General features: G+C 43.5%; 1 protein-coding gene across 1 annotated transcript in view; it reads right to left on the reverse strand.

Moving 5' to 3' along the window:
• Positions 1 to 14,786, reverse strand: part of nrxn2b (neurexin 2b) — a 550,653-nt gene that overhangs the window by 247,459 nt on the left and 288,408 nt on the right. Inside the window, exon 17 of the mRNA XM_041964490.1 lies at positions 13,939 to 14,058. Coding sequence (XP_041820424.1) covers positions 13,939 to 14,058 — 120 coding nt within the window. The remainder of the gene's footprint in view (positions 1 to 13,938; positions 14,059 to 14,786) is intronic.

Genomic DNA, 14,786 nt, shown 5'->3' on the forward strand with positions numbered 1-14,786 from the left:
GTATTCAGAAACATGATGATTCATAGAGACAGGTCGGGTGCTCCAGCTGCATCTTCCTAGACATCCCAAACACGATTAAAATTCTTCTTGATTCTCTGATGAGTGCCAGAAAACAAATTTGCTGGAACGCATGTATTATCAGCATTACAGAGGCGCATTCTCAACTCGTCAGAATGGCTGCATTCAGGGAGAAGTGGGCCGTCATCACTGGGGGTTATTAATGTGGTTTCTGCTCTGCTCAAGGACACTTGTCTGCTTTGTTATGCTCATATGCCTGGCCTCAATCGATCCCTGGCCCTCTTCAGATGCACAGTGGGCTAGACTTGTGTGTGTCTCTGTGTGTATGTGTGTTGACAGAGGATCCAACATTCTGCAGTGACTTCCAAATCATTCTGATAAAACAGAGGCAGAGATCAGGAGACGTGGAGGTTTTCATTTTAAACACCAAGCAAATGGAATATTTGATCTGGATAAGACGGCAAAGTCTTCAAATGTGAGCTGGTAGAGAATTTGTTATACTACTTCCTGCTCAATTATTTAATCTGCACACAAACATTCCCAGTGGTGGAAAAAGTGACAGAAACATGAACAGGAAACAGAGCACAGACAACAAACTAACTAAAAAAACAAAAATGCAGCCTCAATTGACGATTCCAGGTTCAAGCCCTTTATCGTTCAGCAGATGGAAGCAGATCGGTGAGTGAAAATTAAATCTGCAGGCAGCAACGAGAGGGTTTCTGGCTTCACAAACATCACTTCAGCTTATTCTATTGAAACAGGGAGCGAGAGCAATCACACACTTATTTCATCATCGCAAAGTCTGCAGCATTTCAATAATTGCACATTTAAAGTTCTGCTGTTTGTCCCTCCTTCAAAGGGGGGCAAAGCTCGGTGTGTATGTTCAGGAGATTGCAAGATGTGGGTTTAATCAAGATCAGGTCAAAGGCATCTTGAGTTACCAGCAAATGTGATAAATGACGCACCAATCGATATTGCACTTCAGATTTTGGTTAATACTTGCGCCCAAATTATGCACACCTAAGCTGGTGAAATTCAATTCGATTTCAAACATTTACAGGGTTTTGAATCCACCTTTTTGCTATTTGTGGTGCTCCCTATAGGTTGGGCTCAAAATGCTTTGGTAGGTAAGATACGTACCCGGATTTATGATGCTTGGTCAATTTGTTTATGAGTTATGGCCATTTTCGTGCTCAGACCTGGGTCCTGCAAAGTTTACTGATTGATGGCAGCCACGTTTTCCACCGATCTTGCTCATTTATGACAGAAATGTGTATCTCAGGCATGTGATGCTATATATCTATTCTGGGTGTTGATACAGTCAAAATCCAACAAGTTGTATTCACATTACTGTTTTTGAAATGGCTGAAAATCCATCATGGTGGACTTCTATGGTCTAAGAGGCTTTTTTATAGAGTACAATGAGCTGGACAAACATTTCCACTTCCAAGTCAATCGGATTTACAGTGTTGTGGGTGGGGCCTTTCCAAAATTACATTTTTAAGGCCTTGGCTGCAGCGCCACCATCTGGCTGACTGCGCCCATGTTTCTAATAAGGCACTTGCACATCATTTCCAGTTACTGGGCCAAGTTTCAATTTTTCTAGGTCATTCCAGCTCATGGCAATTTGAGCCGATGCAGCAGATAAAAAAGAAATACTAATTTCAGAATAAGGTTCTGCCTCTTCAGGGCTTCAACCTTAACAAGACTGTGAATGTGAATGAAAATGGAAAGTAGCTGGACAAGCAAGCCACGATAGCAGTAGTTCTTTTGTATGTCATGCCATCTAGGATTTTCTGTAAGGAGTTTTGCAGCGTATACATTTTAGCCTGCATATAATCTCCTTATGGCCAGCAGTGAGCTGGTAGCAGCTATAAAGATACAGCTCCTGTACCCAAAAGCAGGGAAGTGGTGGTAAAAAGCAGGGAGGAGACAATGTGCATGACAGCACAACATAGTCATGTGTGTAGACAACATGCAAAGCACAATGAGATCACATCAGGTCAAATATGATTTAACCACACACCTGCCATGTGCCTCAATAACAAAAGAGAAAGAAATCAGTTCTGATGGGATGCAAATCCAGTGTCCATTCCCAAGGTCTACACCATTATTTTTCACTGTTCTATGAAGATCAAGCACTACCTCCAGCTTTGGCAACATTATACATATCTGTATGTCTAAAAGGACTTAAATGGTTTCTAAAAATGACTTGTGTTGCGGGTGTCACTAAATTAATATTCATGCTTTGTACTTTTATAGTGTCTCATATGGCAAAAAAAAGAGAAGTGGGAAGAATGACCAAAGAGAGGTACAGTAAAGGGAAAATGAAAGCATCAATGTTTGATATGAGGCATCTGTATGGGAACATTTTTGATCTCGATTCCTTCAGAGAGCATCACATACAATCAATGGTGCCTCACACAGTCAGAGGCACTGCCTATAAGCCACTGAACTTTCAAAATAAAATACAAACCTTCACTTGTGTCAGACAGTGATGGGAGTTGTTTTAAAAGGAAAAAAGAAGGCTGACTTGTTTATATATTCCACCGTGAAAGTCAAACTTTCCCTCGACAGCTAAGGAAAGGGGGCTTTGAAAAGAGTGCCGCCTCTCTCTGCGGCTCATCCTCTGCACACTTTCTCTCGGTTGCTCTCATCGGTACTTGGCCCATTCCCATGTCATCCGTCGGAGTGCAGAAATCAAAGACGCTGAAATGAAGCGATGGCGTCGAGAGACTCTCAACACAACTCATCCCAGTATAGCGACTGCATCCAGCCCACACAGGGACACATATCATCCATATATCTTCATTAAGCCAAATGCTGTGAGTCAAAAGGCCTCAATCAAAAGCAAACAGTGGAGTACATACACTGATGTTTAGGCTTTATAATGCAGATCTGCCAAAGCAGTGAATAAAAGAAAGACTATACTTCTTGTGAGACTCGATATCAAATCCTCTCAAATCATAATAACGATGATAGAAAAATCCACGCAGGGCTTTAACTAAAGGCATTTGGGGATAAGCGAGAGGAAAGAAAAAATGAAAATGTCACAGCTTGAATCTATGCAGTGAGTTGCACCTCAGTGTATATTAATTCTTTAGGGAAGGAGTGCAAAGGATATTCCTGATTTATCACCGGCCGCCTTCATTTATCACCTCACTAGCCACCATATTCAGGTCCACTTGAAAATGGCCGCTGTGTTTCAGCTTGGAGAATTCCATTACTGGTCTGGGGACGGAGGGGAGGATGTGTGAGGGTAGTTTCAGTCCAACAGAATACAAAATACAACAACCGATGTCCGGAAGGGAGCCAGTGTGCACTAAACTAATGCTCTCGATCTATGAATATAAGCACAAATACAAGCCTTACATCCACTTCTTACATTCAAACAGACACACTTACACAAGAAAAGTGACAAGGACGTGAACTCTGCGGACCACCTGAGTAAGAAAATTACCACAGCCACATGTAACATGCAGCCATTTCTTTAGTGCTCCATTTAACATGAAGTACACATTTCATTACATAGACAGTTATAAACAATTGGGAATTTGCACAGAAAACGTTGTTTATGACAACATGAGTCATAAACAACATCTTATATGTTCCAGTTTGCATGACTTTATGTAATTCTCTGTGAAAGAGTCCTTTCAGTCAGATTTATGTGCAACCGTTTAAGTCCTGCCAGAGCCCATGAAGAGTATTTCTATTACTCCATTACAGGATTCATTCATGCCATTGATTTCTCCTTTCCCGTTTTTAAAGAGGTACTGTGGAGAGGAAAAAGAATGTCTGACGACTATAATATTGGCTTCAGATGAAGTGCATGCTTTCATTTGAAGCTTCCAGCTAACACATAATCAATTGTTATTTCCGGGGACGTGCGAATAGAGGATCCTCGCTCAAGGATGCCGTCAGAGTTGTTGAACTTGCCCAAAAGATTGGATTGTTGGTTTCAACAAGAAGCTCAACCGATGCTAGTTTTCCAAAATTGGAGGCAAAGACATTGGAAGAAATTTCGTTGCCTCCAAACTCCACAGCAAAGTTGATTACTTTGTCTTTTCTGATTCATAAATGTTGATTTCCAAAACTTTATCATCATGAGCATCTCTAACAATGTGGCAATGATGCGTAAAATGAAGCATGTAAAACAGAGGGGCTGTGTAAAACACTGCTGAGTTATCCAGCTAGAAATCATCTGTTCTTTTATCCACATCTCTGATCTAATCAGACTTTTGTTATGGAGCTATGTTTAGTATGTTAGCATGTGTTCTCACTGCAGCATTGATTTGGCGATAAAAATACCATGGATCCAAAAATACAGGGAGACAAGGAAAAACAGCGAGGCATTTGAAAGAAGGACAAAAACATATCACTGGTGTGAGACAGACAATTTTCAATGAAATCTGAAGGATCTTTTAAGAAAGAAGGTTTCTGCACACTTGTTGCCTTGTCTTAAAGACTAACTGAAAGTCTGGCTGGAACAGACTTGAAAGACCAAAACGAATTTAACATCATAGTACTAATGTTTAAATTTCTCACGCTTTAAATGCTTAAGCCCCGTTACCGGTGACATGGGATTCCCTCAGCCCACAGGGAGCAGCAGTGGAAAACGGGGGCTGCACGGGAGACAAAGGGCAGGGGAGGCGGAGGAGTTGAGGAGGAGGACAGGATGGAGAGGGAAGACAAGGTGAAGAGGAGGCTGTCAGCTCAACTTATCGACAGCTCAACCCCCACAGGGATAAATACAAGCAAGACGTGCGTTTGTATGCGTGCTCGTGTGTGCGCGCATGTGTGTACGTGTCAGTCCTGATGATCTACCACGTCAACTTGAGTAAAGGTCTCTCTCCCTGCTGATGCCCTGAGGAAACATTGACATTCTCGCAGTTTCTTGTGTGTTTGTGTACGAGAGAGAGAGAGAGAGAGAGAGAGAGAACATGAGGGAATTAGCCTGTCTGACAGAGCAGTACTTCCTCCCACCAAATCCTATGTGTGGACAGCATTATCCAATATCTAATGTATTCTGGGAGTGCAGTCATCACTAAAGCACCGGCTATTATTTCAGGTGGTCAGCACCATCAGTGATAAACTCTGCTCCTGCTTCTACTGCAGCTGTCACTCATTAGAGCAAAGCTGACATCTTCTTTTAAAGAGGAGCCTCTTCTCCTGTCTCCAAGTACTGTGGCAACAAAAAGGGGGGAAAGGCATAGCGCTGACTGTGGCGACTGCACAGTTAGTCCTAATGTGCAATCCAAGACACGCTGCAGTCGTACTGGGCTATCAAAAACTGGTCATTACACGTTCCATATTCCTGTGAGTGACTGCAGAGGAGATAAACGCCTTATAACCTTATAACATGGATGTTTATAACAATGTGGAAAAGTCTGCATTTCTATATAATTACAGTTGAGGACAATGAATGGCATGAGAAAAAAAAAAAACAGGTAAAGCTCTTTTAATAGATTAACATATCCATCTCATTTGACTGTGAGTCAGGAAAAGTCAAAAAAATGAGTGGAAATGGAAAATAAATGAGATGGTGGAAAGCCTTTTAGCACCTGCTTGTGACTATCACTGGCGTCAGGCTAACAACGAGCTTTCAAAATGTAGCCACACACACACACACACACACACACACACACACACACACACACACACACACAGGCACGTCACACACCACGGACATCTCCCCCACATGTTTATGTCAATATGATTGCAGAAGGTGTGTATGGTATTTGAGCACATTTGCACCACTGAATTCAATCAGGTCCAGAATATTGACACTAGTCAGATGAGCGTCGCTGCTATTTACAAAGCGTCAACAAAGGAATTGACTAATATGAAATGTGTGAACTGTGCGCCTGTGAGAAATAATTGCTTTCCCTTGCTTTTCACCCTTTTTTATATTTTGATCCTCTTTCCCAAGTCCAGACAGACACACACAGACAAATGTCCCTCCCATCGCTTTTGTTCTTATTGCAGCCAACAGTGGAGGGCTTTTGATAATGTTTGCAAGTGGCTGGAGTAGTCTCGAAGCAATTACAAAGCACCTTTAATTGTCATTTAATGCATATTGTGGTTTAAAAGCTCATCTGATCTTTAATTAAAAACAGGCAAAGGCGCTGGTTCCAAACACAAAAACTCACCAGGACCAGAAGAAAGTTTCTGCTGGTGAATTTTACCCAAAGAAACAAGCAGATTTGTGGCTTACCTGCCAAAGCTAGCAGGCTCATAAACAAATAGACGCTCTGGGGAAAAAGGATGAGGAACAAAATGTTCACTGAAACCTCAAGTTAAAGGACTTGCAGCATTGTGAGGTTTGAAAACATGAGAGTGGGACTGGACTCAGAGTTGGACAGATAATGTAAATGGAACTACGTGGGTGAGACAGCTTCACCTTGTTTTACCATCTACTGCGTATGTACTCCACACACAGCCTGATTGAAAATTTTAATTACTGCCAGTGAATCGAGCTATTTCCACCAAAGCCGTATTATGCTGAGCCAAGCTATTACTTTCACCTACCGCCCTCAGCACCACAGCCCAGAGAATATGGCCATGCATCCCCAACCAATCCCCTTCAAGCTCTTGACATGGTGACTTCTAAAGTCCAATGGGCTTAGCACTGCCCGCTTTTGGGGGAGCCAAAATTGCCTTTGCATGCCCAAACACTATTTCATTCCTCACTCGCACTCTCTCCTTCCATCCGCCCTCTCATTTCTCTGTCCATGCTTCCACTCGCAGCGTCTGCAAATGGGAAGATAGCTGCAACCTCCCCGGTCTCTCTCCATCTTTTTTCTGGAGCAGCCCACAACTGAGAAGTAGAGGGTCCTTGCGTGTGTGTGTGTGTGTCTCTCTGTGTGTGTGTTTATGGGCATGAAAAAACGCAAGCCAAGTAATTATTCAGGCTTCACACTGCGTCTCTGGCCTAATGAGGTGGCGGTTAATTGCTAGGTCTGGACAGCAGCTCTTTGGGGCCGGCTTGCAAACAACGCAGAGAGGAGTTGGGAGCTGCAGGAGGGGTGGGAGGAGTGACAATCAACAAAAATGAGAGTGGAGTTATAGAGACTGTGAGCCAAAAAAGCTAGTCAGAGACAATCCAAGAGTTGGCTTTTATGCGCAACCACGCTTGTTTTTCTCTCAGACGGCTTCGTGGGTGAAAACAGTTGATTTCCCTTATTGGATCAGAGGGTTAGGGTTACTCATTCCTCCTGAGTTTGGGCTGAGTGATTTCAGGTGGTGATGAGAATCTGAGAGGGCTAAAGCCTCCCCTTAAGTCTGTCCTGATCCACGCTGTGTTGAGTACTGAGTCCATGTTGAAGCCAGTGTGACCTTCATCACAACAAGCGGCCTCACAATCAATGCTAAGCCTAAACCGAGTGCATTACACACAGTGAGGCTGGATTCACGAGGCTATTTTGCTTTGGAGGCCAGTGGCCATCTGTTTGTTTGATTTTTTTTTTCTTTTTCTGCATTTCAAGCGAAGTACAAAGCAAATGATCACCTGTGGAGTCGGTGAAGAGGAGGAGAGTGAATGCGTTTCAGTAATCAGGTTTCATTAAAGTTTGGTGAGGAGAGTTTGCAAGAGAGGCTAGGCGTGACCAATGCCCACTGAAACCTATAAAGCTTGTCAGAATTAACAGTAGGCTAGCAAAAGCAAGAAGTGCAACACTTAGCGAGCTGCTCTTAGTCTTTCAGAATTATTCAGTAAATCAATTCTCTTAGTGGTATGGTCCTCACGTGGCATAAATAAAGGACTCGAGAAACAAAGGGCTACAGTAAATGCAAACTCAAACACAGAGGTCAGGTTTCTATTTTCACAGATGTACCTTAACAGCGATATAAGAGACAAAAGATGCACCTCTTTATCCAGCACAAAGTTTCCAAGATATCAAAGGTGTGAAAGCTATTAACCGCCCATTAAGTCCTGAACTAAGGGCGCATTAGCATTTTTTTAACATGCACGGTACAAAGCTAGATGTTACTGATGACTAGTTGATGTATTTTTTTGAGTGTGGGAACAGTAGGGGGAAAAAAAGTGACGAGGGATTGGGAAAGGAGGCAGATTGAAATCAGCAGTGCTGCAAACACACTGGCACTCTGCACTCAATTAGTATGCCTGACAGCACTATGCACCGGCAGCTGGAGTCATTGTACACATGCACGTGTTGTGCTAACGCCCAGCGAATGCATGCATACACAGCCCTTTCCTCCCAGCTTCTCCCTCTCCGTCCCGCTCCACCTTGTTTTCTCTGGGTCGCTCTCTCGCTCACATAAACGGAGAACGAGAGAGCGAGAGAGAAACAAAGCCCTCGTACAGCACGCACTTACACAGCATCTCTGTCTGAGTTGGTTCCAGATGAATAAGGCAGAATACCAAGTGGCCCACTTATACGCTGCGCAGAGACAAATAGACCAGTCAATCACCGCAGGCTGCTGCTGAATAACAAATGCTCTCTGGTGTTTGTGTGCGTACGTGTGTATAAGACAGCTTTTTTTCTATTTGTTGTGCCTTGAATGCATCTGTGTGCATGAACATAGAGGTACAGTATGTTCAACAATGCACAGTTCCAATTTAAAGTGATGGGCTTTTCAGCGTTGCAGCCCGAGATGTGTGTGCAGCTCATGAGAACAGAAAACAGGAGGCTGCTTCAGAAAAGGGGCACATTTGATACAAAATACTGCTGAAGAGTACTTGTGTTTTGAATGGCGCTGCCAAGGTAAAGTCAGTAGATTTGTGAATAGACCTAGAAGTACCTGCTCCTTCCTGCAAGCCGCGCTCCTTGTATTCTCCTCCCCTGCCTGTCTCTCCAGAGTGCAGCGCGGTCGGCCTATCAGAGCAAACTGACCGACAGAGGGGGTCACCGAAGAGGTACAAACAATACAATTCAACAAAATGGGAGCTTCTCCGCTGGGATTGGAGCCTCTGAATTGAATTCGGATACACATACGTACCCACCCACTGCAGCTTGAACCGTCGCACTGCACGGTGGCATTGCTACAGAGAAACTTGACAGATTTATTCAGCAAGAGTGAGCAGTGTGTAGCTTCCCTTTATCCACGGGTGAAAGGCAGCTGTTACAGCCCTGCGCTATGGTGATCACTTCCAATATAAACTTTCTGAAAATCAGATTGCTGGGATTCCTCAGTGGTGTCTTTTCTTATCTGCCATGTCAGGTGGATGCTAAAAAATAAGCAATGCCAGTAAAAAAAAAAGGAGAGTGCGGTCCAGTATGACTTGGGAATTGGGGGAAGAGCAAGGCAATTGGGTTCAATCCAGGGCTGTGTGGGAGCTCTCAAAAATAGTTTCCTGGACCAGGGAATTTAGGAGGTAAGAAAATATGCAGCTCAATTTAAAAACCCCATCTTGTACTGCAGGCTGCATTAACATAAATATTTTTTAACACATGCATTTTCGCAGCATCCAGTTCTTTTTCTAAACATACATTTCAACAAATAACAAATCAAAAATGCTTCGATTTACCATTTACAAGAAACAACTTCAGCGATCAGACCCGTTACCCCAAAAAACCCGAAAAAACATTAGTGGATGGCCCAAAGGCAAAACCTCTTTCACAATGAATAAAACAATGACAATACTGCCAAAAAAACAAACATCTGAATTTTTGATGAGACAGGGGAGGGGGATAAAGAACATGGAAGCGAGCTTTAAATAATGCCGGAAAGAAATCCACATCAGTGCGGCAGCTGTGAGCACGGCCTCATCGCCACCATCAACCAGAGCTGATAAACCCGGGATAATCCCATTTCACTCGGAGCTTCTCAGCGAGCTGCACTTTCTTTTTGTCTCTTGTCCTCCCCTCTGGACACTCGAATGTGGGACTTTTCAAAGAGACGGACACAACAATAAGCTTGGAGATGTTATAAAAATTCAAGGATTTCCAGATGCAATATGTTATTAGATTAAGTGGGTTTGATCATTAAATAGCTTTTATTCTTGGCAGAGCAGAGAGGCCTGTGTAATGAATTTAGAAAATTATGTGACACTAAAACTCCAGAGCTGATGTAACTTTTTTGTAAGCAGCCACTTTAAGGCCAACTGACTCATCCTCCTATTCAACTATACCAGTCTGGGATTCAGCAACCTCAATATTTTTTAACGAATGTCCCGTTGCAATAGAAATGGAACTAATCATTTTTCATTCCAGGTGTGCTAATCTCCACCACATCGCAGGCTGCAAACATGACTGATGTCCAACAAGTAGTATTAAGTCAATAGAGACAAATTACTTCAGTTTATCAGCTATGAAACATTGATGTTGAAAAGTGCTGCACAATTAAACCTTTTCTATCCGTGTGTGACATCAACTCCATCCAACCGTGAGTCTGCATGCGTAAATAACAACTGCATTGTCAATAATTTGGACAACCTTTCCACTCAGAGGGAAACAAACAACTCCCGACTTAAACTGAGGAAATTAGAGCCTACAATTTCTTTTTCGGAGGTATCTTGCTGTTTGCACACACACGGACACACATACACCTCATATGCACCTAAGGCCACCTCTGTGCTTTGTCTATCACGGCCACCAAGGAAGGCCATGCACACACAGCAGAGTGAGCAGTGCTGGGAGAATAATTATGCAAATGTCTTATTCCCCACAGAGAGGGGAAAGCAGTGGCAATCACTATATTCAGCTTCTTCATTCTTCTGTGAAAGCAATATTAAAATAATTTTCACTTTTGTCCCAATGAAAAGGGACGTTCATGCATGTGTGTGTGAGAGAGTACACACGGTACATGTGGACCATCAGTGTGTGCCTGGCAGGTTACAGAGACGGTGTGTGTACTGTTTGTATGTATTTCTCACAGTGTGGCTGCTGAGAGAGGTAAAGTGTGACATCACGTGGCAGGCCGGTTCTTTTTGATTCATTTTACTGGCCCTATTTCTGTCCCTTCTTTTGATGACATGCATCTGTATCCTTTAGAGAGCTACAAAGGGATGCAAGCCACACACCTGCTAATCATCAGTCTCATTCCCATTAATGCATGCAGACACAGAAAAGGATTTAAAGCCTTTCAAAGCTGTCCTTTTCAGATGCATAGAAGACAAATTAAGGGCACATGGCGGAGAAAAGTTATTTTACAGGAGGGAAAAGAGAGTGTAACCCTGTCCAGGACACTGTCAAAATAGAAATAAATGAAAAAGATGCAAGATCTCCAGACCTGGAGCACACACAAATTAAAAATGCTACCCAATATAATAAGTCCTACCTTGATTTCAGAGCAGGCTCAAGGAAAATTCCCTGAAGGTTGGCATGTTCATAAAAATCTTGATTGTGTTATTGGGCGAGCCCAGAAAAGGCTGAAGGATAGAAGGCTGCTCGCTGCTTGTGTGGCGAAAAGTACGGAAACGAGAAGCAACGAGAAGAAAGAGACGACAATGGAGGGAAGGAGCCAGAAGTTTAAAGTCAGGGCAGGCTCTCAAGGTCCAGAGATGAAATGTGTTTTTCAACATTCCAAGCCGGCAGAAATGAAGACAGAAGGGCAGGTCGGAAGAAGTGCAGCTGCTGTGAGGAAGAAAAGAGCGCGCTGCAATAGAAAACAGCTATAACAATGCATGCGCCCTGTGAAAGAGGCTGACATGCGGTCATATGACACATTTGGCAAAGATGTGCTGCATGCACACATTAACTGGACCCTGATCCAGATCTTTAGTTTAATCAAACTTGCACCTACATTTTTCTTTGCAGTCTTATTTTGAAAGTGGTCACATTGACACTAAAATCAATGTTGCACAAATGTGCCATAAGTCAGAAGTGCTGGCTGCTCTCTCAGACACTGCCAATGTGTTATACTGTAGCATGGCAACCTCTCACCAAGAAAGCACTGCACGAGTTGCAAGAAGACATGCTCATTATATCTAAAGGGGGGAGTGAGCTTTAAACAGCAGCCAATGAACCCATGGTACTAACATTGCATGTTCAGAAGCAAAACGAATAACAAGCCGGTGTTAGTGCTGATACCCATGTGTCTGAGATTTCCATGGAGATGTAATAATTTAGAACTGATTGCTTGACAGGACTGCCTGTAGTGCAGGCTGATGGCTCTACTTAAATTCTGCTTTGTTGTCTGTGGTTATGCAATATCTTTGTTCAGGCTGCTGGTGAGGTCCTCCCCTCCTCTCTGCACACTCTCTCACAAAACAGACACGCATCTCCTCGGTCTTTCCACAGAACACACCTGTTGCCATACACTTCTACCTGTCATCTCTGAGACCAGCGCGGTACAGCTGTTAACGCTCCCCGCGGGCAACGACTCGAACGCAGGATTCAGCACTCCTCTCCTCTCCTTGCTGAATCATTTGCTCTCCTCTCTCAACGAGCAAAGGATGTTTCTGCTTATCTTGGCACGGTATGTCATGCAGACAGAGCAGTTATTATCGCCTTTCTTGAGTCTTCTAAGAGCCAAAGGAGCACCTGACTAATCACCCTCTTACTGTCATGCCCATTCATATTCAGTCTAGCTGACACGGCAAGCCATCATAACGGCAACAACACGTAACAATCAAAGACTCCACCACAAACAGGGTGGTTTAAAAAAAAGCATAAAAGAAGGTGAGGGTGATACAGCTTAATTCAGCACCCACCACTTAATAAGCAAACTACGACTTGTGCAAACAAGTCTATTAGCCTGTCACCCTGCCTCTGCCCCTGTTTAAATCAAGCCTGCGAGGAGGGCTGAATGCTAATTGTACATAAGCTCAATGTTAGCAAGCTGAGCTCAGCTACACATGTGCTTCAAACACTGCAAGCATGCGCATCAGAACACGTTTACTTTGTCTTTAGAGATGAATAAACGTATACATTTTGCTGAGGTGAGACAGTGCCGAGTGCAGTTTCACCTGTTGTGTCTGAACACTTCAAAACCATGAGCTACGTCCACTGCCTCTTGACATAATAGAAAGTAGCGAGCTGATCACCCCTCACAGTCAGATTTCCTGCAGCAGCACGTTTTGCAGTGCATTTAAGTGACAGCTTCCTGACAAGAAGTCAGAATATTTTTGTTTTTTATGAGGTAATTTCCAAAGTTCTCTCCACATTATGAGAAAGATGAATAACAGTAAATACATACTGTCGATCTAGGAAAGAAACACTTCGAACCAATAAAATAAACAACATACTTGCAATGAATCTATCTCCCCCGCACACCCCTCTTCTATGCTCCCCTTCCTGAACTCCCTTGCTGCCAGCCACCCAGCAGGTGACCACATGGCAGGGGTACGGGATGTAAATCGCAGTTTCTCCTCACAGCATGTGTTAGCGGTGCCTCGGGAGCCCAGGAGCCAATCTCTGAGTGAACTCCAAGGACGTCCTACTATGAGTAACGTGTGAGTGGTAGAACATCAGAAGAGGAGTGAATGTTGAGCGTAACTGGGCCTGCCAATTGAGGTAATGAGGCCTTGTCAACTAATACTCTGATTTGATATTCAACATGTTCGGTTTCAGGCTGATGAACAAAAGCATTTGCTGTTTAAGGGACGATGTGCAAAGCTTTAATGTGATGCTATTAAAGCTGCACAAGGCTTGGTATTTATGTATGTAAAAATGCAACTGTCTCATTAGTTTCAATGATAAATTAAGGCAGTGGAAGAGTAAAGTATCCAAACTATCCCTGTAATTGAGAACCTGAAGATTCACACAAATGGTCTCTTGAAGTGCTGCAAATGAGTACTTCATTGGGAGAAAGCTGGACTCACCAATGATGGACTCCTCAAACCTTTGAAGAAGGAAAAGCGATGCTCTTTCAACAGCAGGAATGCAAAGTTGCCTGTGAAGCTATAACTCAACAGCTGTCCTAGCGCCAGCTATCCACCTACCCATAGCTCTACCTGCACCACTCACTCCAGCCGCACACACTCAAACCACGGCAGTCACGAAAAAACCTTTCACTTACGGTCGTTGCAAAATGAACCTCCATAGGACGTCATGGTGCAGTCGCAAGTGAAGCCCTCCCACTGCTGGAGACACACCCCCTGATGGTAGCAGGACTCCTCCGTACAGGTGGTACTGGGTCCTGAGGGCAAAACCAAAGACACAGTTCAGCGCGTCTGGTGAAGCGTTTTCCGTCTGACCCAGAAACAAAACCCTCGGGCGGCTCTGCTGGCAGTCCACCTCCCTTGCCAATGACAGCTGAGGATACTTTCAAAAGCTCTATTTAGAAATATATGATAGCTTCACTCAAGCTCTCTAATTTGAAAGGTTTCTTATAATAGTGCTGTCAGTCTCAGAGAGAATCTACACCTTCAGCAGCCGCGTGGTGAAGAGCGGTTGGTGAAGAGCGGTTGGTGAGGGTTAGCTTTGTGAACTTCATAAGCTGATAAATCAATGCTCTTTTAATGTGAGTCTTAAAACAAGAGGCGCCCACATCGACACTGAAACAGGGTTTTTTTGATGCAATCCTTTCCTACTGTAACATGTTTTGAATGTAAGTGACGGAGGACAACATCTACAGTCATTGTTTAATACAAATCTCTATTCAAACTTAGCTGAAGCTCATATGGTGCTTCAGCAGTGCAAGTTCAACAAATGAAGTGAATATCTTACAGTAAGGGGTTTTACTGACCAGCATGCACAAGAGGAATTATGACAAGCACAACCTGTTTCTGCGTTCACGTGGGCACCTGACAGAGCACCGTTTACTAGTGTACTCATGTTAAAAGACCCGGCGACTGCAACCAAATACAGAAGCTGCTCATCCTCAGACTACAAGTGATTTGATTAATGGTGCTTAGTAATGCCTTC

The sequence above is a fragment of the Chelmon rostratus genome, chromosome 23 (genome assembly GCF_017976325.1).
Source record: "Chelmon rostratus isolate fCheRos1 chromosome 23, fCheRos1.pri, whole genome shotgun sequence".
In the NCBI taxonomy this organism is placed as follows: Eukaryota; Metazoa; Chordata; class Actinopteri; order Chaetodontiformes; family Chaetodontidae; genus Chelmon; species Chelmon rostratus.